The following is a 24,709-nucleotide window of genomic DNA, read 5'->3' on the forward strand; positions in this document are numbered from 1 at the left end:
GACGTAGCTGAAGGCTATGCTAAACTGTTGTCTATGCAAATGAGAGCGTATGTAGTCAGTGAACCATTGCTAGCAAAGTTGGCTGTTCCACTGGGGCGAGTGCTAGGAAGTCTCTCTAGACTAGACCTGCCATGTGGCGGCGCTCGGTCTACAATCACTGATAGTGGCGACACATGGTTCCGACATATACTAACAGACCGCGGCCGATTTAAAGGCTACCACCTAGGAAGTGTGGTGTCTGGCGATGACACCACACATTCTGCCTGGATACAAATACATATTCAGTTGCCTGAATGTGATATCATATTCTCTTTGTAGTCACTCAGAAAAATGTCTGTTGTAAAAGCATTTTTTGCATCATTTGCCTTCAATATGTACTGTCAAAATTAATAAATTAATTTTGTTTTCACTGGTGACCACAAATGAATCTGTACATGAAACTGGGGAACAGAAATGGAATCCAACTTACATAAAATTATATTTCAGCACTTAGAAGCTTAGTTTTAAACACATTTGTAATTCTAACTGTAAATCTAATAGTTGATTCAAATAAACAGTCACATCTAACTTTCTGTGGGAAAACCAATTCAAACATCACACTGCTCAAGACACAATTATTGATAGTGCAGGTGGCAATACAAGCTACATTGTGTCAAATATAGTCACAGGACTAAAAGGTATCTTTCCCTGCAACTCGATTTGAACCCCTTGCCACAAGTCTTACCTTGAAAGATCATCATTAGAGAGCTTGATCTTGTAAACCCAGTGATTATCAAGGACTTTTTGGGATGATGGAGACCCCACTAATATCATTTCTTTTATTCAGGGAATTAATTTAATCATTCATTGCATTTTCATTTTAATGCTTCATTGCATATAACTGTTTCTTCATAAGACTCTGGCTCAACATGATTTTAAACAGATACATAAATCTGTTGTTTTGCTGGCAATCTTACTGATTTTCTTCTGTTAGCTGACATTACCTGTTAGTGTGAAAACCTTCACCTGCATTGACATGATTATGCTGCAGTTCACAGTTAAAGTGTTTGGGAGAGGTTTCATAGAACCACTTTCATACTATTTCCCAACTGTTACTCTCCAAAACACGTGGAAAAAATGAACACCTAAACCTTTCTGTGCAAGCTCTGAGTTCTCTTATTTTATCACGATGGTCATTCTTCTATGTGTAGATGGGAGTCAAAAACATTTTTTGGCATTCACAGAAGAAATACGGTGATTTTAATTTTATGAAACGATTTCATCACAATGAAAAACTTTATAAAGCATTCTTTCAATTGGAGTGCAAACAGTGATCAGTGTAAAATATTAAAATTCAGTAAAATAGTTTTGATCACAGCAGATGTTTATTTTGACTGGCAATCAGTTTCGGTCTATAATTTAGACAATCTACAGGCTGTAAGCACTGCAGTACAATAGTAACACATATTCAGAGAGATTTATGTGATAAGAGATGCTAACATTGTTAAAAACATCTAGAATAAAAGCTACAATAATAATGAAGGAAAATGTCATACCCACGATGGCTGCTGGTGACTTTGGATGTAGCAAGACCCAAAAGAACACAGACATCAACTGCTGAATAATGCAGCACTGCTTGAAAATATAGACTGCAAGCCTCATCTATTGCATAGCATTACATCACTGACAAACAATCATATATTTGTTATGTGAGTTATGGTACATTAAGTGATATAATTAAAATTTACAAGATAAATAGATACAAGAATACATACAAAAATCACATACATAAAGGTTTACAATGAATCCCTTCATAATCTACACACAAAACCAATCAGAACATGTTTGCTATTGAATTTCTATATTTTAAAAATATTATGAAAGGATTTGTTGTGAATAATTATGCACAAAATTTGCACATACATTTTGTATCTATTTTTCTTGGAAATTTTAATTATACCTCACATAATAAGTACATAGTTGGTTGTCAATAATGTAATGCCATATGCAATGGGCACGGCTTATAGTATACATTCTTGAGTAATACAGCCTTATTCAGCAGTTGATGTCTAGGTTTTAATGGATCTTGCTCCACCCTCCAACACCAGCAGCTATCATGGGTATAACATTTTATTTCATTATTATTGTAGCTTTTATTCTGGACATTTTAGCCAAGTTCCCATCTCTTTTTATAGAAATCCCTCTGTATATGTATTACTGTTGTACTGCAATGCTTACAGCCAGATGATGGTCTAAATTATAGAGTGAAAGTGATCACCTGCCAAAATAGACATCCACCATGACTGAGATGGTTTTACTTAATTTTAACAATGAAAAATGCCTATATTTTAATTATTGCCACCCCAACTCACCTATCATATCCATATAATCTCTCCACTAGTTTGTGATAGTACAAAATGAGCTGCTCTTCTTGGAACTTCTTCAATATCCTTTGTTAATCCTATGTGGTACAGATCCCACACCTCACAGCAATATTCCAGAAGAGAATAGACAAATGTAGTGCAGACAGTCTCTTTAGTATATTTGTTGCATCTTTTAAGTGTTCTGCCAATGACATGCAACCTTAAGCTTCCCTTACCTACAGAATTTTCTATGTAATAATTCCAATTTAGGTTGTTTGTAATTTTAACCCTTAGGGATTTAACTGAATCAACAGCTATTATGTTTGTGTGATTTATTACACAACCTCACACTTTTATTGTTTAGGCTCAATTGTTAATATTTTTTCCATGCAGCTATTTTGTCTAAATCATTTTGTGATTCATTTTGATCTTTTGATGACTTTACTAGTTAATAAATGACAGCATGATAAGTAAGAAACTAACAGAGCTGGTAAAATTGTCTCCTATGTCATTTACATAGATTAAGAACTGCAAACAGCCTATAAAATTCCTTGGGGAACCCCCAGGTTTAACATCAGTTACACTAGATGACTTCCATCAATTACATAAACTGTGATAATTCTGACAGAAACCATGAAGCCAGGCATATGGCTGAGATGATACTTCACAAGCATACAAATTATTTGGGAGCTACTTGTGAGGAACAGTATCCAAAGCCTACTGGAAATCTAGAAATATGGAATCAACTCAATATCACTCATTACTTGTGTGAATTAAGAGTCAGGTGTGTTTCAAAATAATATTTTTTGAATCTGTGCTGGTTAGTGTAAATAGATAACAGCCTTTGAGGTGTTTCGTAATGTTGGAATGTAGTAAATATCCCAAAATCTTATTACAAACTGGTATAAGTAATACTGGTCTACAATTGAGTAGATTACTTCTATTTCCTTTTTGTCTATTGGTATGATTTGTCCAGTTTTCCAGTATTTAGGTATAGATCTTTCATGAAACCAATAGTTGCATATTACTGCTGAAAATGGAGCTATTTAATCAGCCTGCTTTGAAACAATACTAATTAGCACAAAATTTGGAACAGAAGATTTGTCTTTATTAAATTTCTATGCTACACCAAGGATATCTACTTCCAAATTACTAATGCTGACAAATGTTCTTGATTCAAATTCTGGAATATTTATTGTTTCTGCTTTGGTGATAGAGTTTGGAAAAACATCGTCAGTAACCCTCCTTTAGTGCCACTCTCAACATTAACATTACCATTGGTTTCACACAGCAGAGTTATTGATTGTGTCTTGACACTGGCATACTTTACATAAGATCAGAATCTCTTTGGATTTTCTGACAGACTTCAAGACAAACTTTTACTGTGGAAACTATTAATAAAAGCCTCTTACAATGAATATCACACTAAGTTTCAAACATCTGTAAGCCTTTGACAATGTTTCATCAACTATGGAATCAGCTACTGGCATTGTTCATTCCATCCTAGAAATGCATGCCATTGTCTACTTCTTCAGTGATTTTTGCAGACTTTCATATCACTGAATGTCTTGGGGGATGTCTTCTGTAGGCAGCAACTTAATTGCTGGTTGAACTAAATTCTTTAATGGTTTTGCAGTGAAAATAACTTCACCATGTATTTTCACTTGTCACCACTCTGGAAACACAACAACCTTTCGCACTTTGGCCATAACCAACAAAATAACCTTCTTGGGTTTAACATTCCCTTTTTTGTCTCTTTTCTTCTGATTTATTGACACAAGTACTTCTCCAAGTCTTGTGAGGATTTTTAAGCTTGATTTTTCTTAATCATAGACCACAAGGTGGCACTCACTTTTCTCCACTTGTCCCATTTTATTTGTACTGTAATGCAGCTTAACTCATGGCTCCCACCCAAATTTGAACTGTCAGTCCAGTTGCATGTAGAGATGTAGAGAAATACTGGCAAACAACAGTTTTGTTTTCCTTTCAGTAGCTTAAATTTATTCTGTATGGTATGGCACAGTTTTCTGATGCAAAATGCCATAAAGATGAGTCAAACTACCAACCTTTTCAGTAAAAAACTCTGATCCACTATCAGTTCTTAACGTCTTTATGCCTTTGTACAATATGCTTTTCAGGCACTTTGAAGAAACTTCTTACATTCAAGTGGGTCTGATTTATTCTTCATGTAGTACATCATCTTACACTGACTGTAGTAATCTTTTAACATCATGAAATATATTGCAACACACAAGGAACCTTCTCGTGTTGTCCAACAAAAATCTCTGTGCACAAACTTGTCAACTTTCTTTCGTTTGGCACCACCAGATAGAAATGCAGGTTGTGAATTTTTATCAGTAATACGGTCTTTGCACTGCATGTCCCAATTCTGAAAATGTATCTCACCGATTGGCAAACACGTTTAACCTGTGTGGTGTTCTGATGTGCCGTTCTTTTGCTCCACAATAAGAGAGGTTCGCAAGCAGCAACACTTGTCTACTACTCACCAACTGGCATCACAATAAATTTCGTTTTGAAATGTTTCTCATTTCTCTCTATCACTGTAATAAGACTTTCATCTTTTAAAAATTTGCACATTTTGTTATCACACTGATGAGTCACACCTTTATTGAAAGCTGCATGTAATGAGAACATCTCTAGATCAAAGAGTAAGACTGCATTTCCCATCACCAATAATCATTTTGAAAATTCTTCATACAATGTTGTGCATGAATGTTGATCTCACATGGATCAGGCACTCTTGATTTCATGTGCCATGCTTCCCTAGCTGCACCAGGATCACTTGCAATGAATACTGCCTCCCTGATGAGAGCTTGTCCATTATTTGAAGTATGCTTCACAGTAGCATCTCTCCATCTCCTGCGGTCATGAATACATTGACCTGCCATATGACAATAGCAACTTTGCAAATCGGGATGGTTTTACCAAAAAAAGATTTATGCTGTGTATGCAGTGCTTTCAGTTTTATCGTTTATGTTCACACTAATTTTCTGAATGACAAGTTCAAGTGTAAAACTTTTAAGTGTTCACTCACCACAAATACCCATGCACTGACTAAGCAATTATTTGTTACTGATACTGTCATCAATGTTTTGCAGTGATCATCTGATCAAGTGCATGCTCATCTTGAATCTACAAATGGTGTACAATATCTGACACAATGTCATCAGATGGATTCTTCTGCAAACTATACCATTACTACAGTACCACGTAAACACTAAGTCCAGATTTTCATCAGTAAATTGACACATCATCTATAGATTCTTATTACATGTCCAATACTAATTTCTTGTAAAACATTTCCTTGGTTTGTAACCCATTGAAATAATGTGTTGCAGACTGACAAATAATAATAATAATGTAAATAATAAAACTGAATTTTTAATACTACAAATCATGTAAGGGCTGATAACAAATAATAAGGCATGAGGGTACTGTCAGTAGATGCACAAAAGATTCTACAAACTCAGACTCTGCAAACCTCAAAGAGTTCACAAGAAAGGACTTCTAACACAACATAACACAAATAATATCACTGAGTTAATAAATATAAATTTATCCTTCTTTTAAATATTTTAACAAACTAAACTGTTCATTAAGTCACACATGTTACAGTTGTACTTATCCTTTAACAATACATAAGTTGATAACTAATGGAAAGGCCATTACAGGGTAGCAATGGAAAATTGTCATTTTCAGCGATTTGGCAGATCTTTATCACAGAGTTTCTTTCTGTGTAACATTAATGGTTCCTGAATATCAGTTTGCAATTGTTTAATTTACTGAAATATATTTCACGTTTTTTTTTAAAAAAAAGGCTTATCTTCCTTAGAACTTTCTTCACAGCTCATCCAATAATTCTACATATTTAATTCCAACTTTTGAGTTCACATTTTGATGAATGACATCCTCAAACAGAAACTTCAGATGGTTAATATGTTCAAAAGGTAGTACTGGTAGGTGTCAATCATTGTTTTTCTTTGATTACTTTGTGGTATGCCAAATCTTTCTCTTTCTTCAGATGCTTTACTGTTTTGTATATGGAAAAATATGTAAACTGTGGATGCCACTATAAGAGCATGAAATGTACCTAACTCAACTATCTTCATGGACTACTCTTATAAGTCTTTATGTTACCCTTCTCTGTGTATAGCAGTCAGTATTATCTGTTGTCATATTTGTTTGTACCATTGAATCTGTACCATTCTTCCTGTGTGACTATCCACTGCTTTCAAGTTAATGTCATCCTCATATCTTTGACTAAAACATAGACCTTACTTCATTGATGCTGTGTGTACTGTAATTTCATGTACAGATGTGCCTGACATGTGACTTTTGATTACAGAGTGTCCAAGAAAAAAATGAACAACTATTGCAAGCAATAAATTCTATTAAACATGGGCTCTAAAATGTGTACCCAAAGATCCATGAACACTTATGTCTTCAATACTGTGAAACAAATCTCTTCTTCTGCAAGCCCTTTGCTTTCCATATTTTCAGATATGGTAGCATAGATGAAAACAAGGAAAAAATGTCCACTAAGTATGGGCCATGAAGTGCATATATCAAAAATTATGAGAACTTGTTCATCTTCACTGTTTTGAAACATGTCTTCTACTGAACAAGTGTTCACAGCTCTTATCATGCGAATTTGAGAGCCAATGTTTATTTTACAATTTTTTCTAGTTTTTGTCCATATTACCACCTCTCAAAATATGGGAAGCATGGAGCTTGCAGTAGAAGACATTTGTTTCAGTGTTGAAAGTGAAGAACTGCTGATTGCTCTTAAGGTGCACATTTTAGAGCCCATGTTAACTAGATTATTTGCTTCCAATGATCATTCCAGTCGTATCGCTGAATATTGACAATTACTCCTGGGGCACTCTGTGAACTTATTATAAGGATGTGTACACATCCATCTGACTGCCTGAAAATGATCTAAGACCTAAAACCAGGTGGTAGTACCAAAGAAATATTTATTTTAACCAAAGAGTTTGGTGTAAATGACTTGTGTCTTCAAGATTATTATAAATTGATAGGTATCTTTGGTCTGATTATCTGTAAGGAATGTGTTACAATAAATATCAACAATTCTTGCATTTTTCCAAAGAAAATTCTGCACTGGCTGTATGAATGATTTTTATTAAAGCTGCAACCAGTTTTGCACCACTTATCGGTGTATCCTCAGGCAATATACGCTATTTATAACATAGTAACGTTGAACATTACTATGTTATAAATAGCATATATTGCCTGAGGATGCACTGCTAAGTGGTGCAAAACCGGTCGCAGATTTAATAAAAATCATTCATACAGCCAGTGTGGAATTTTCTTTGGAAAAATGCTGAAGTTTGGCTGAGGTTGCCTAACAAACAGTCTTACATTGCTGTTATCTACATTAAAGCTGCTAAGGTACTGAAGTACATAGCTAGAAAAACATCATCAAATCATTCACAGATTCTATTTTAGAATAATGATGTCAGCTAACACTGTATTTTGCTGCCCTCATAACTCAGTCCTTAAGTGTTTTACTATGCTCCACATGCCCTTAACATTATTAATATGATAAATTGAATTTTATAGGGTTTTAAGTGATTAATAATTTAATGTTCTTAAACGGTTTCCACATGAAATTTTCAGTGCATAATCTCGAGTTCCATTTAGTCATCATCATAGTATGGATCAATCTTCTCTTAGAATTTTATGCACAATGCTTGCAGGACCCACACCCTGTTGTTTTTGCCCTTCCATCCTGTGGCTCAAATACATCTGTTGTTATTCCTAAGATAATGTGAAACTAGTAGAAAGTGTGTTTCAGACCTTAATTATTCTGAATATGATATAATTAGATATTATCCCACATTTAGCAAGGAACTAAATCATTCCATTGATTTAGCTGAGAGGAGTCTTTTTGACATGAAAAGAGGTCAGAGATGTACATTTTATTAAAGTTCTGTACCAGTGTATTATAAAATTCATAGCTATGAAAAATTATAGTGTTAAAGTGTTAATATAAATTATAATACAACCTATAAGTCATATGTGCTTGTGCTTTACTTCAATAATGGCATTTAACTTATTACACATTCTCATTCTTGAATTAAATGTGCAGTGTTTGTGTGACTGGCACTATGTTTCTTTTGCCTGTCTATTTCATAAGTGAAATATATGTGTTACAAAAACAAATAAGTAGGTAGCACCTGCAAATATAGGCTTCTGCAACCACTGTCTCAGTCAATAAAATTCTACTGGGTATGTGATGACACTGTCATTGTGGAAAACCTCTGACATTTTGGCCACTATTGCAAGTCACCTTCTTTGTTGTGTTTCTTTTCCTAAAGAAACAAAAGAGACACCCAGAGAAAAACCACTTGCAATAGTGGCCAAAATGTCAGAAGTTTCACACACTGACAATATGGTTCCACAGCCAGAAGAATTTTATTTGCTCTAGGTAGCACCTTCTGACCATAACTGGTCTGAATATGATAAGACCATTATTACCCTACAGTTTATGCTACATTAAACTTATTGCCTAGATTTATGTGAGATAAATGTCTGTGACATGAAAAAAGCAAAAGCTGTACTTTTCATTGAAATACAATATATTATAATCCTCTATAGTTACAAAATATTATTATACAAATTACTAATATAAATTATATTACAATCTACAAATCACTTGCGATTTATGTTATTTATGACATGTAACTGACTAACTAGCTTCAGTGTGGTACTTTCATGTTGTAATAACAAAAGTGTCTTGGCATGACTTGCATGCATTAATTTTTATACAAAACTGTCAAACTTCATGTACATATTCTCTTAGTGTGTATGTAGTATCTTCTTCTTGAGTTAAATGCACAATGTTTTTTGTGACTGACACTATATTTCTTTTCTCTGTCTGTTTTGTGGATGAACTGTATGTATGTTGACTGCTTAAGAAAATACACAAGTAGGTAGGGTTTTTCTGCCATTCATTTACCTGCATGTGATATAAACATGTATTGCTCTATAGTTCATATAATGTTAAACTTATTACATAGATGTAATTGAGATGATACTCTAGGATGTGAAAAGAGATCAAATATGCACACTTTATTTACATTATCACCACTTCCTGTTTTGAGATACTGTAACATCAAAGTTCTAACATATATTATATTATGATTTACAATACACTTGTCTTTTGCTATTAGCGCCAGAAATGCACCCAATCTCCTCGGTTATTTGTTGGATATAGTCCAATCTCTATCTTCCCCTACAGGTTTTCCCTTCTGCAAGTCTCTCAGGTACCATGGAAATTATTCCCTTAATGTCTTAACACATGTCCTATCATCCTGTTCCTTCTTCTTGTCAATATTTTCCATATTTTCCTTTCCTTGCCAACTCTGCAGAAAACCTCATTTTGTATCTTAGCATTTCACCTAATTTTCAACATCCTTCTTTAGCATCACATCTTAAACACTTTCATTCTATTGCTCCACAGTCCATGATTCAATTCCATGCAATGCTGTGCTCCAAAACTACATTCTCTGGCAATGTCTCCAGAAGTTAAGGCAATTGTTAAGTACTAGGAGAATTCTGTTTGCAAGAAATGCCATTTTTCCTGTGCTAGCCAGTTTTTTATGTCCTCCTTCCCTTGTCCATCATGTGCTATTTTGCTTCCAAGGTAACAGAATTCCTTCACTTCATTTACTGTTTTGTCCCTAATTTTGAAATGAGTTTGTTACTAATATTGTATCTGTTACTCTTCATTAATTTCACCTTACTTCAGTTTACTCTCAATCCACAGCATATGCTCATTTGACTATTCATTCTATTCAACAGGTCCTTAAATTCTTCCTCACTTTTACTGAAGATAGCAATACCAGTGAATCTTATCATAGATATCCTTACACTGTGAATTGTAACTTCACTCTTTTCTTTTATTTCCATTGTTGATTCTTCAATGTATAGTTTTGACAGTAGGGAAGAAAGACTATATATTTGTCTTATACACTTTCTAATCATTTCATTCTTGGTTTTCTGTTCTTACCTTTCCTTTCTTGGTTCTTGTATACACTGTACATCATCTGTCTTTCCCTGCTGCTTATATCTATTTTCCTGAGAATTTTGACCATCTTACACCATTTTACATTGTCTGACTCTATTTCTAGTAAGAAAAATCCTACAAATATGTCTTCAGTTTTCCTAAGTCTTACTTCCATTATCAAGTGTAAAATCAGAAATGCCTAAGGTGATGTGTAACAAATGGAGTGCCTTTCTGGCCATGATTATTATGAATATGATGTGATTTTGTATTACTCTACATTTTTAGTTACATTAAGTTTATACCTTACACTTCACTGAGAGAAGTCTCAGGAATGTGAAAACAAGTCAAAGATTATATTTTATTTTAGTGTAATATGTCATAATGATAAGTTATGAAATGCTATAATATAAACATGAACATAAGTGTATATATGATTTTTGGCTATTTATTCTTAGAGTGTGTCCAATGACTACCATGCACTGTGGCAATGTGCATGGTATGTGATTTCTGAAATGTACATACTAGGAGCAAGTGTCAGTATCCATTTGTGAAATTCAAAAATGAGCCAAAGCTGGAAACTGACATGTAGTGAAAATTAAAGTACTTATTTTAGCCAAACAGCCTGATAGAAATGATATATTTTTTTAAATTTATCAAAGCTGTAGTTCTCAGCCAGAATAATTCAAAAACAGGACTTATGTTGACATAGTGATAAGTTTGGTTTGTGACTAAGAACATTGATTATAAAATGTAGAAAAAGTGTTTGTGGTTCGTTGCAAAATTTATCAATTCTCCTCTGAGTTTCAATGTTTAAGAAAACTTATCTTTTCTTTTATCTACATTACTTTCACTGAAATATAATGAGTAAATGCAGTGCAAACAAATTCTAAGATAGCCACTGAAAGGGAATTACACTGGCTGAAAAAAAAGAAGCACCCAGAAGAATTGGTCAGATGTCAATGTAACTTCATATACATGCACATGTTCAGTGGATATGTAAATGATTAGAGTCGTAATTCTCTGTGACAGGCAGAATGATCACTGGAAGCATAAGTGTTTAGTGTTGTTACAAGACCTGGTTGGGTATATAGGGGGTGTGAACAGTGTTAGATGCTGAGCGATCACTGGCAAGGACATCGAGATGACATGTACTCATGTGCCTGAAAGAACTCTCATTGTGGGTCTCCATTTGGCAGGCTGGTCAAATCATGAAATATCCAAATTTTTGAGGCATTTGGGTGTAACAATGGCGTGATGTTTTACTGTAGGGGAATGTGAGGGCAGACATATTCTTCATCAAGGTTCTGGTCAGTAATGTCTGACCACCACAAGGGAGAATTACTCTATCACATTCCAGGCATCATAAGCACATCACGTCTGCGCCTTTCATATGAGAACAAGTAATGGATTTCCTGCAACACTCTGTGTAATCCCAAATCATTAGTCGGCAACCAGTAACAGCCAGACTAGGGAACGACAGTCCCTTGTGTAGACTGCCAGTCCTGTGTGTAGGCTGTTGTTAACACCACAGTATAAGCCTTTGTATTTGGGCTGATTCTATGACTGGCAAGCATGGACTGCTCATGAATAGCACTGCACTGTGTTCAGATATGAATTGCAGTTGTGCACAACCCCAGTTGACCATTGTCTGTGGTATGTTGGAGACATCGGGAGAGGTTTCATTCCAATGTCTCAGAGTGACACAGCAGTGTTACTCCCAGAATTACAGTGTGAGGAGCCATTTTGTATGATTTAAAGCCATGGCTGGTAGTGACAAAGTCAATTCTGCTGGCACAACAGTATGTTACGGACATCCTGTGTTCTCATGTATTACCTCTCTTGCAACAGTACCATGGTGTCACTTTTCAACAGGACAATGCTCATATGCACATGTCTCTATCAGCTGTCTGCATAATGTTGAGGTACTTCTGTGGCCAACATGATCCCCCAAAATTATCCCGAATAAAACATGTGTGGGTCCAGTTCGGACAATCCCAGTACCAATATCCAGGATAAAAAAAGGTCCAGTTACAACAGTCGTGGACCAGCTTCCCTTAGGAGAGAATGCAATGGCTTCATGACACCCTTTCCAGCTGAATCAGTGCTCGCATCCAGGCCAGACAGGGAGCAATAAGTGGGTTCATATTGCCAAGTTCTTTATATATTTGACTCAAATTTGTATTGCAATAAGATCACATGCCCTCCTAACCTGCAAAGTTTCATTTCACTTCTTCCTCCCTTCTGGGTACTTCACTTTCTTTGTCAAGCACTGTAAATCATTGAAATTCATTCATAAATGATGAACACCCTGTTTAGTGAATATGTCATGATAAATGAAAAGTAGGAGGAAAAAATTAGTGATATTAAATTTTTGAGCTGGTACTGAAGATGTACTTGGATGACCTCAATGCTTAAAGTGACTGTTAACAAGAACTAGGAGATCTGGGTTTGACTCTCAGTGTGGCATACATTTTCATTTTTTGTGACATGTTCATAAACTTTTCTTCTCTATGTTTGGCTAAAATAATGTACTTTTAATTTATCAGTATATTGCCCTGTTTTTTCTTTCAAATTATTTAGTAATTACTATTTGTTCAATTTTATGTATTTAATTTATTGCAGTTTGTTTGTCTTTAAATGGTTGTAAATATTATCAGATCAATTTTTCTGCACCGATTTTAGACAATATAGAGCTCTGCCCCCCCGCACATAGAGTACAGCGGGAAGCGGAGCAAGTCCAAGGAGATACCCTCCCCCCCAATAGTGTAGTCAATTCAACGAGTGAAAAGGAATGTAGAGGTAAAAAATGATTAGTTATAAATAAGAAACTGTGCAGCTGCTGCAGATTTGTCTAGGTTTATTGATAAATTAATCATTGAGCAGTTATGTTGTTAGTTACCTATCAGTATATCCTGCATGTTTGTATTTGTACATATATGCGAGAAAAGTGAGTTGGTAACTTATATATATTTTGAGATTTATTTTGTTGGGTATATTTATAGATAGAAAGCAGAGCCAATACACATTTGCAACAATTTTTTCAGGTATTTAGAACACCTGTGTGCACATACACATTTCTCTACAAAATACTGATGAATCTTTTGAAAAATTTGTGAACATCATTAGTGACACACTCAATAACTGCTGTTCTGATATATTAAAAATACATGGGTAAAATCCAAACAGTACTCATAATGGTAGTATATGAAAGCGATTTTTACCTGAATTTCAAAAAATATGATATTTTTTGGCAGCTCATAGGATACTGAAGCATGTAGAATTCATTAACTTCAGTTAAAGAAAATATATATGAATAAAAAATCGTGAGACATGAAGTAGTGGCAAATGGTGCATGATTTGTATGGAAAAAGTGGCAACTGACAAAAAGATGACAATCTCAACACAAATTTGTCTGAAATATTATTAAGGTGGGACTGTATGAGATTAAAAATCCACTTACAATACTGTTATTATGACATTAGTTGATGTGAATTACTTCTTCATGAATTATATTGTAGCAAGATATCTACGAAAAGTGGAAAAAATAACTTCAGTATGATATTAAAAGGCATTATGAAAACACTAATATCTTTCAACAGAACATCAGAAATGAAATATTTACATTTAAGTGGATCAAGATTACTTCCACTGAAACAGCAGTAGTCACAGGAATGTGAGTAACTAAAAATCAAATGATTTGAATGGTCTGTAAAGTTATGTTATCAAACAAAAGTGGACATTATGGTACAGACACTTTGCAGGCAGATAAATTGAATTAATGTGAGTTGCTTTTACCAGCATGTTTAAACGTTATGATAGTTGATCTTCTATAAAAGAAAGGTTATTATCTTAGAGTCAAAATTATGTGATGATGCCTGTTGACTGTTCCAAATAAGACTGTCTACTCTCAGAGTGATAAAATTCTAACAGGCAAGTTGTGATAAGAAAAAAATGGCATAGTTTAATGTCAAGAGCTCTGCATTTCTGAATATTTCAGGAGTTTTAGCCCAAGGGCAAGTGGTTAGACCTTTGTAATTTAATTTAATTTGTTTTTAATTTATTTGTAGATCCATCATATTGCTGAATCCACATATGTTACCTCTGGGAATTACCTTGGTGGGAAGATCAAAAATAACATTATAATAGCAAATATTAGTTTGCAGATGATGTATGATGTGTAGTTTATTTAATTGTAACACAGACTGTATGTCTTTTAAACTGCTAGGAATACACTTATACACTAACTGAAGAAAGAACCACTGTACAGACACTTTATATGTATCATAGTATCTAAAGCCACTTATAACTTCATTTACATATGTGAACAAAAATATTTCTTAGTTCTATTCATAGAATTTTACACAGACATATAACATACTACATATTATTATGGGGTAGCTCTTCTGTGGGACATTTATATGTGCAACAGAAATGTTACTATTTATTTGTTCTTTCATCAGTTTTGTACAAAACATGCTCATGGTGATGCACAAAACATACATTTCACATTGGACAATTTGTAGTATGGTGTGATGATTTGATGACATGAGGTGATGTGATGAAAATTTACAAAACATGATTTTGTTTACACATAATTTACATTAGTTTTCATTTCTTGTACAAAACTCATTCTTGCAATTAGTCTTATATTTTTCCAGTCATATACACAAAAAAATTGGATACAGTGTAAAAGCAATGATCAAGCAAGAAAATTTTTAGGTTTTTAGTTTCTTATTAAACAAAGATAGGCACTTACTGTTTTGTTATTTCTGATGACACACTGTTGTATGTCTTGGATAAATGGTGATTTTTTAGAGGCAGAAGTATGCATGTTTTGAACATGATGTCTCATTTTCTGATTGGTACCATGATCATGTACATTCACATTATTGCTGTATTTTGCAGTATTATGTTTTACAAACTTACACATCTTTATTATGTAGCGACTGCCAAAGGGCAGAAGAGAAGTCTGCAGCCATCAGTCAGTTTTGCCCTGTTCATTACTCTCACAGCTCTCTATTGGGTGAGGATAATATCTGATAAGGGAATGTCCAGTCTGACATTTTGAAACCTGCCCTGAAGCTTTTTGTACAGGAAGAATACACCAAAAAAAAACATAATATTGATATTTTAGCTGCTAAGACACACTGAAGGTATTTTTTTTTTACAAAATGTTGAAAATTGCCAAATTTATAGCTCACCAGGCAGTTGGAGGTATGTACACTCACACAATAGGTGTAGAAGGCAGTGCGTGTACAACATGGCAGGCACATGTCCTTGATTGACAGCACATCAGTAAACAGATAACATGGCACAACAGGATTGCAATTTGTACAGCAATTGTCAGTTTCCATTGATAGTTTCACTGACACAGTTGTTCACAGTTCCTATTTGCGTGAATCTAAAAACATCTTCAATAACCATAATAATCAACAGCTGCCTTTGCAGTACTGTTAAGTGTTAACAATGGAGGTAAAACTGAATTAATTTTCTTTGTGTATGCTTGCTAATAACATCTGCCTTTATGCAGGTCACAGAGTTTCACAGTAATGTTGTATCCAATTATTGTTTTCAGTCTCATAAAGATAGAATAAGAAGAATGTGCTATGCAATTGAAATCGCCTACTTCTTTTGAAGGCCTACATATGTCTTATTTATTAGGTAATTTCTTTGAATTCATTGAAATGATGTTGAAATTTCATTAGAAATTTTGGAAACATTGGAAGAAAGAGGAAGTAACTCTGACAATTCTGTAAATTTAGGTTTGAACAACAATTGTTGTGTTAGTTAAAGTTAATAGCAAAAATATGGTACCTTTGTAGCCCAAAGAAAACATGGAAAGTAATAGCTTTCAGTGACAAAGGAAAGGCTGTAAATTGTTTGGTTAATTGAAGGAGAGGGAAAAGAATTAAAGTTAAGCTGTCTGGAAAGATTTACACATAGTAAAAAATGCATGCGATAATGAGACTCACAAAATAAAAACTATCCAAAAGATGTAGAACTGCCTGTGAGACCCAATGTACAATTACCAAGGTAAATCTACATGACTAAGCCCTCTGAATTGCAAATGAGATAAACATCACTGATTTCCAGATTTCTTTGACCTAGTTAAACAGATTTGAAAAGTTATATGCAAAAAGAAGTCACAAAGTATTGAAGTTTAATTCAAGTAAACATGTAGAGGAGACGTCATTAACGGGCAATGCTATAGACAAGTTCTTAGCTTCTTGTTATGCCCTAAAACGCTTTGTATAAAGCCATTCAGTCAGGTTTTGTGCAAGAGCTGGTGCAAACTGCACTCTATTGTATTCAGTGGAAAAAGACAGAGTCACTTCTGCAGACAATGCTATGACATATGCATATACAGCAGTGCCAGTGATAGAGATGAGTAGATTATTGTTTCTGCTGCTTTATGGCTATTTTCAGGATCCTCAGTGCAAATTTGGATCAAAAATTTTAAAAAAAGCCCTGTGTAGTTGCAAAAATTTGTAATTAACACATCAAAATCTGCAAAGAGGGGAGGGAATAATTTTCATTACTACATCCCAAATGTCTTCTTATTGGTTGTAGAAAATAATTCATTGGTTTTGTTGGACTCTTGATCTGGACATGATGACACTCTTCTCTTGACACTCTTCTCTTTTGGAGCAGGACAAAAAGACTGTTAATATAATCTGGATTCCACCCAGAATTAATGGTGTGATTCAGCACCTCAATAAAGAAAGTTTTCACTAATGTAAAGTATTTTTCAGAACATTGTCAAGCAATATTATTTCTGATAGAGCTTTGTCATTTCACATTTACCAGCATAACAGTATTGTTAAACTTCAGTCATTTGTGCAGTGTCAGTTTGTATCATCACATTTTACAAATTTGTCTGAGTATACCTTGTATGCAGCACAGTATGCAGAACAATAGCCATGATCATTTCTTACTCCACCCCTATTCTGTCTAAATAAAACAATTACTATGAAGTGTCTGAAGGCATTAATTTTTCTTTTATCAGGTGTGCCTTGTGTAAGGAAAATGTTTGTTTTCATCATCCAGTACTCTCTTCACATATTTGTGCTAACTTTAGGAAATAAACAAGGAGCTGTTTCATTTTTGGTAAAATATACATTATTCAAAAATTATCATAAGAACTGTGATACTGGAATTTTTATGAAGTACATCATGTCAAGAAGTTAAATTACTGGATGAAGGAAGTCATCTGTAATGTAACATAATAAACTGCCTTGATTTTGTTTCCTTTGTCAGTAGAATTGTCAGATTAAAGTGACAAAATTACCAAACATTACCTGGTGAAAGGATTTGCTGAACTGATGACTGAGGATGAACACAATAAAAAAATCTAGTAAACATTAAAAATTATGTTTATTAGTGCTAGTTACAGCTTCCAACAGATTTTTGTTACCTTTAATTTGTCAGTAAAAGTCATTGCATTACAAAGACAGCATAATTCTGCTTTCACCGTATCACCACTCAATTTGTGTCTAGTATTAGACCATAAATGATTCAGATAACTGAAGACTCTTTCAGCACAGGCTTTTCTGCATGGAACTGCCATTATTCTTTTAATAATTTTTCTTTAATGTTGGACGTTTCTTCTCAATTTAAAATTGTTTTCCAGGAAAACACGTTTGTGGACACAGAAGCATGACTTTGTAATTGTTCCAAAGTTTTATTTAGTATATGGATCTCTTTGTATAAGCTGTCTAATTTAGTGATGTGAATGGAATTCTAAAATTATTGAACCACTCATGCTCCAGTACCAAACATTGATCAAGGGACTGAAATGCCAAACAGTTTGGCAAAATACTGAACATCTTGCAGCCCAGTCTGCCAGTAACTTGTGCAATTATTACATCTCCAACAGTTTAGCTGTCAATATGAGCTGCAAGTTATTCAAAAAATTAACAATTTGTTGTCTGTGTACTTTGGACTTCACACTGTGTAGCACTATGTTCTCTTGTTACGGCTGTTGTTGCTTATTCACTGGATCATGTGCTAGGCAGGAGAGACTGTACAAACCATTGTTATAAGTAGTTATTCATGTGACAAAACTGAGTTCCTTTAAGATTTTTTAAAATACTTACAGTACACCTTAGCAGCTAACATTTTGATGGTGCATTTCTTTTGGTGTATTCTTCTTGTGTGAAAAATTTCTTGGTAGGTATCGACATGTTGTATTGGACCAGCTGCTTGGGAGCTATATGTGGAGTCGCCCCAGAAAATGGTACTGTATTGCATTGCACTATGAAACTGTGCATAGTAAGTGGAGTGTGTCCCCTCATGGATTTATTTTTCCTGAAGCCATGCCAAGCATCAGACCTTTCCAAAAAATTAATAAATCTTTGATAAATTGATCTCTCCAGAAGTTTACCAAACACAGGTAACAATGAAGTAGGTCCATAATTTCCCACATTATTTTTTCACCTTTCTTAAAGACTGAAATGACTTTTTTCCACTTTCATGTAATCAGGATAGGTACATCTCGTCAACAATGAATTGCACACATGAGAAAGTAGTGCAGCTACTTTACTTATGCAGTTGTTAATGATAAAATCTGGGATGTCATCAATTCCAGATGCGTTTGTTTTTGAGGTTCTTTGCACTTAATATTATTTCATCAACAGTACTTACCCAAAAGAATATGGGGTCTACAATTTCTTTGTTCTGTCTATTTTGTGTGGGTTTATTGGTGCTTTGAAATAGTTTCTTTACCATGCTTCCATACCAGTTGTTGAATATATAAGGGGTGTTCAAAAGAAACAAGTCGGAGTCTGGAATGCACAAACCAGTGACAGGAGGGTAATATTGTGGCATGTGTAATGATGTGTGGTTCCAACCAGAGCGTGAAAATTTGCAGTTGGTAGAGGGCACATGTGCACGTCATGTGACTATACAGAGCTAGCAACAGCATGCGTCAATTGGTCAGCATTATTACAAACAGCGACATGGAGGTGTCAAATGAAGAGCAAAGAGGTGTTGTTTGTTTCCTGAGAGTGGAAGGAGTAGGAGGGACGGACATTCATTGACGAATGTCAAAATCATATGGCTATTCATGGAAGGCCGAGTGTCATTAGCCCATGATGCAGAGCCTGGAGCACCACACTGCATTACCAATGACATTGTCCAGCTGGTGGATGCCCCCATTACCCAAGACTGTCGAGTGACAGTAAAAGCCAAAGCCGCCTTGGTCAGATTGAGCATTGAAAATGTTCACACCATCATGAAGGAACGACTGCACATGAGCAAAGTGTGTGCCCAATGGGTGTCTCACAGTATCCAACCACACCAGGAAGCATATCAAATGGACTACTGTCTTGCTCATCTGCAGCGGTATGTTTGGGCAGGGGATGCAATCCTGGCATGAGTGATGGTTGGAGATGAGTCATGGTGTCATCACTTCGAACCAGAATCAAAATGACAAACTCTCCAGTGGAAGCATCGAGGGTCACCAAAAAAAAAAAAAAAAAAAAAAAAAAAAAAAAACAAGACCATCCACATGAGTGCAGGAAAGATTATGCTGATATTCTTCTTTGACCAAAATGGCCCCCTTCTGATTCAGTTCCTGCAGCATGGGACAGCGGTGAATGCCCAGCATCACTCGCAAACCTCGACCACCCTTCACCAAGCAATGGAATCAAACGACCAGGCAATCTCACCCATGGGGTCATTCTGCTCCATGAAAATGCAAAGCCTCATATGGCCAACACAGTCGCGGCACTCCTGCAGAAATTCAAATGGGAGGAGGTTCTCGGCCACCCTCCATACCATCCAGACTTCTCTCCCTGTGATTATGCCAGTTTTGTTCCCCTTAAAAAATCTCTGAGGGGCAAATGATTCACCTTGGACAATGACATCCAGTTGTATGTGCAGAATCAGTTAGCATCACAGCCCTGGGAATTTTATGAGACAACTATTCACCACCTTGTGTCACAGTGGCACAAATGTCTCAACAGCCAGGGTCAATACTTCTAACATACAGGTACTGGTTTCTGTAATTATGCCTCCAAGGCATTTCTTTTTGAATGCCCCTTATATTTGCAATTTTTTGTGAATTATGACTCTAGAGATGTTGTGGATCAAAGCAGTGTTTTTATGTTTAGAAGGCAGTTGATCTGTTTCATTTCTCATGATGCTCCACAGTGTCCTTGCTTTGTTTGGGGATTTTGGCACGTAGTTGTCATTTGCTGTTTGCTTGGCTTGTGCTATAAACTTCTTAAAAATTTTGAATTTTTTTAGGTGTTTTCAATAACAATGTATTATGCAGGTCACTTGTCACAATGTATTCTGCAGGTCACTTTTTATAATAAGTCCCACATTATTTGTACTCAGATGTCTACTGTGCACAGTAGGAAAGCAATAGAATAATAAATACATCAGATATTACATCAAAATACAATATTTACGATTAACAAATGACTGACCAACCATTACTGGGTTTTGAATAACACAAAATAATTGTTCAGGGCAAGGAATTAAACTATTTAATACACTAACATCACAAGCACACACTAACCAAAGACTCTAAATAATCTCATACTGAATCGGCTAAGTGAAAAATGTTCTGTAGAATTGAGGAATTAATTTATTGCACGAAAAAGGGCCTTGTGTTTTTAATCTTAACCACTCTATTTTATTGGTATCTACCTTGTATTATTTAGTTTTGTTCAACTTGTTATGACATTGACAGCACATGCAATGCTCAAAAGTGGATGAATAAATTGAAATTAATGCTTTTGTTACTGAACTGCACAAGAAGCACATATGATAACTAAAGTCCATTTTATTTTTTAGGGAACCTGACACTGCTAAAAACACGGCAGATCATTCCAGTTGATCTAAATGCCTTTATTTACTCGAATGCAAAAATTTTGGAGGACTTCTGGCGAATGCTTGGCAATCCAACCAAAGCTGAATACTACAGAGATATAGCAGAAAAATGGAAAGAGGCTGTAACTGCTGTCCTGTGGCATGATGAAGTTGGTGCCTGGCTTGATTATGATATGTTAAATGATATTAAACGGGATTATTTTTATCCAAGCAATATTTCACCATTATGGACAGGCTGCTATGATAAAAATGATCATACAAAAATTGGAAAAATCCTGAAATATTTAGAGAAGAGCCAGGTAATGAGTAGTCGAGGAGGTATACCAACCTCACTTGAACATTCAGGTGAACAGTGGGACTATCCCAACGCATGGCCTCCATTGCAGTACATAATGATCTATGGCCTTGATCAGACTGATGATGAATGGGCTCAAAGTCTGGCACTTGAAATAGCAGACATGTGGGTCAGATCAAACTTCATTGCTTTCAATAGCACGAAATGTATGTATGAAAAGGTAAGAATTTCCATTAATTTAAAAGCAAAGACATATCTTCATTTATACACTTTTTAAACGTATTTCTTACCTCAGTACTTGTACCTTTCATCACAAAATTCAAATCACATTACAACTTTGACATACCAGCTTATGATTTCTATGTTCTCAGAAGACTCCTATTTCTTCCTTTTCTTCAGTACTTTAAGATATTTCATACTTCCTGCTACCTGCTAACTACAAGTGATTTTGTGTTACAGTAATTAAACAGCAACTATTGTTGCATGATTATTTATTGGCATGACTGGTTTTAATTAGTAGCTAATCAGGAAATGTTCTACCTGTAATGAAATTCTGAAGAATGAATGTCTTTCTGGAATGCGTAGCCACTGGAGTGCGTGATACCATACAAAGATACTAGTAGAACATGCAGAAACTACAGTAAACTCTGTAACTGTCCAGCATTGATTTACGTGATTATTTTTCCTCAGAGCACACAGATACATGGTACAGGATACAAACCTTTTTGTTATTCTTACCTGTGTATCACTGCCCATCTTATTTGTTGATGTTCAAGATGATAAAAGTTTCCAGTTGGATCATCTTCTTCCAACAAAATTTGATTCAGTTCTTCATTTCTCTCCTTAAAGATCAGTTTCTCAGATTCTTATTTAAAATTCCACTTAAGTTTCCACTAGATAGAGCTGCATTTCATGATTCCAATACATCATTATCCTAGTATAATTCTTCAATAATTTTTGTTAGCTAGAAACTAGTCAGTTATTGATGTTATTGCTTGCACTCCAAGTTTACTTGTGCCTGTATTTCTTGCAATAATATTTTTCCATATGTCCACACCACCTTATTTTCTCTCTCTCTCTCTCTCTCTCTCTCTCTCTCTTTCATAATTGGGAATGTTTTTATTCTTTTTTAACATGTTAAGACATTTTTCCAAGAATTCTTGGGTGAAGGAAGTGTACAGAGACAATGTACTTACACAATACCTACTACAATACTTAAATTTCTTCTCTTCTTTTTTCTTCTACATCCCTGGCTTCCCTTTCCTAAACACCCAGGCTATCCCTACTCTACCTCCGCCCCCCCCCCCCCCCCTTTCTACTTTGATCCCCCATTCCACTCCACTCCACTCCAGTTATTCCACTCCAAACCACTACTCTTTTCTGGTTCCTTTGCTTCACTCCTAAGCCCACATTTTCTCTCCTCCTTTCCTATGTACAGTGTGTGTAAGTCATACACAACACTACAGATTTTACATTAAATGCTGGACACTTGTATCACGTTTATTTCATGTTATTACAGGTCAGAAGAGCTTGATAAGTATGTCGTAGAAATCAACATTAAAATGCCATCAATTAGTGTCCTGTAATATGACATCACCAGGATAGCTTCTTTTAAAATAGATCTTGATTAACAGTATTCATAAAGAAACACATGGAAATGCTATTCAACTGTAGTTTTATAACATCTTTTTACTTTATCTGCAAACTTAAGATGGGCTTGGAACTATCATTACAGGACATCAAGATTTAACTAAATGATATGTACTTTTTCTACTGTGTTTACCTTTTACTAAAAAATGTCTATTTTCTGCTATTTCACAGTATGATGCCACCCTCATTGGCGTTGGGGGTGGAGGTGGCGAGTATCGCGTGCAGCTTGGTTTTGGCTGGACAAATGGTGTTATCTTGGAGCTGCTGAATAAATATGGCCATCAACTGCATGTTGTTGACAAATTTAAAGTAAAAGCTGAACAGAGCATAGCATCTGGTGTGCAAGCTAGTGGAGGCCAAGTGTTAACAGCAGTGCTTGTTCTTCTCGGCACATTGGCTATCGGCAGCATTGGGTGAGGTAAGTCATTCATTTTTATGGTGATTTGGTAGCGTGTAATATTGATTAACAGAAACAACTGACACCCAGGTAATAAAGGGTTAAGGCCTTATGAATTTTGTTGCTAAGTGACAGGAAAAACTTTTGAAAGGAAAGATATTGGAAAACAACATATTTGGTGTTAGAGTGCTTCATTAGGATACTAGTATCATGAACAAAATGCTAATAAAGGAAGATGTAGGTCTTTGATGGCAAAGTGTGGTAGTTTTTCCATTAATGCGTTGTGGTATTATTCAAATGCCTCCATCATGGTAACACAAATACCTAGGCACCTGATACAATTTATATCATGTGGAATTCCACTAATAAGTCTGACAATAGAATAATCTCTACTAAAGCAAGTTGTACAGGAGTGGGGAAGAATTTTGACTGGAATTATAATAAATCCAACAAGAAGGAAAAAACAGGCTGGAGAGAAATGATCCAATAGTTTGATATCAGCTTCTTGGTTTGACTTCCATAGATTAGTATTATTACAGTATATTTTAATCTTTGAAGGAACACATTTGGTTTGTTTTTCATGTTTAGAATGACTGGGTATGTCAAAATTTAAAACTTCATCAGTTAAGACTTGTGTGTTCTAAATCATGATGCATGTTTCATTGAGCAAATTTACAGATTATGTTGGTGAACGGTTTTATGATTTTTTATATTCTCAGTTATAATGACCATGTTGTTGTTGTTGTTGTTGTTGTGGTCTTCATTTCTGAGACTGGTTTGATGCAGCTCTCCATGCTACTCTATCCTGTGCAAGCTTCTTCATCTCCCAGTACTTACTGCAACCTACATCCTTCTGAATCTGCTTAGTGTATTCATCTCTTGGTCTCCCTCTACGATTTTTACCCTCCACACTGCCCTCCAATGCTAAATTTGTGATCCCCTAATTAACTGAAATCCATAAATTATCCTTTTGAATTATTTTGACTTGTCCATTTTCCAAATTTCAAACAGAAACATGAAAAATCTGCATAAACTATTTACAATTTCTATAAAGAGTCAGTATCCAAAATGAAGGACAAATGATAACCTGTAATGTTGTTGCGTGGTTATTGTGAGCATTTAGTCATTCAACA

At 35.1% G+C, this 24,709-nt stretch overlaps 1 protein-coding gene across 2 annotated transcripts in view; it reads left to right on the plus strand.

Annotated features, from left to right (window-relative positions):
• The window catches only part of LOC126298169 (trehalase-like), a 232,223-nt gene that overhangs the window by 125,182 nt on the left and 82,332 nt on the right, over positions 1-24,709 (plus strand). Inside the window, exons 4-5 of one of the 2 annotated variants that reach the window (XM_049989478.1) lie at positions 21,199-21,749; positions 23,351-23,592. In XM_049989478.1, coding sequence (XP_049845435.1) covers positions 21,199-21,749; positions 23,351-23,592 — 793 coding nt within the window. Of the gene's footprint in view, positions 1-21,198; positions 21,750-23,350; positions 23,598-24,709 lie in introns of both variants that reach the window. The other variant, XM_049989479.1, reaches the window with a different exon arrangement.

The sequence above is a fragment of the Schistocerca gregaria genome, chromosome X (assembly GCF_023897955.1).
Source record: "Schistocerca gregaria isolate iqSchGreg1 chromosome X, iqSchGreg1.2, whole genome shotgun sequence".
NCBI lineage: Eukaryota > Metazoa > Arthropoda > Insecta > Orthoptera > Acrididae > Schistocerca > Schistocerca gregaria.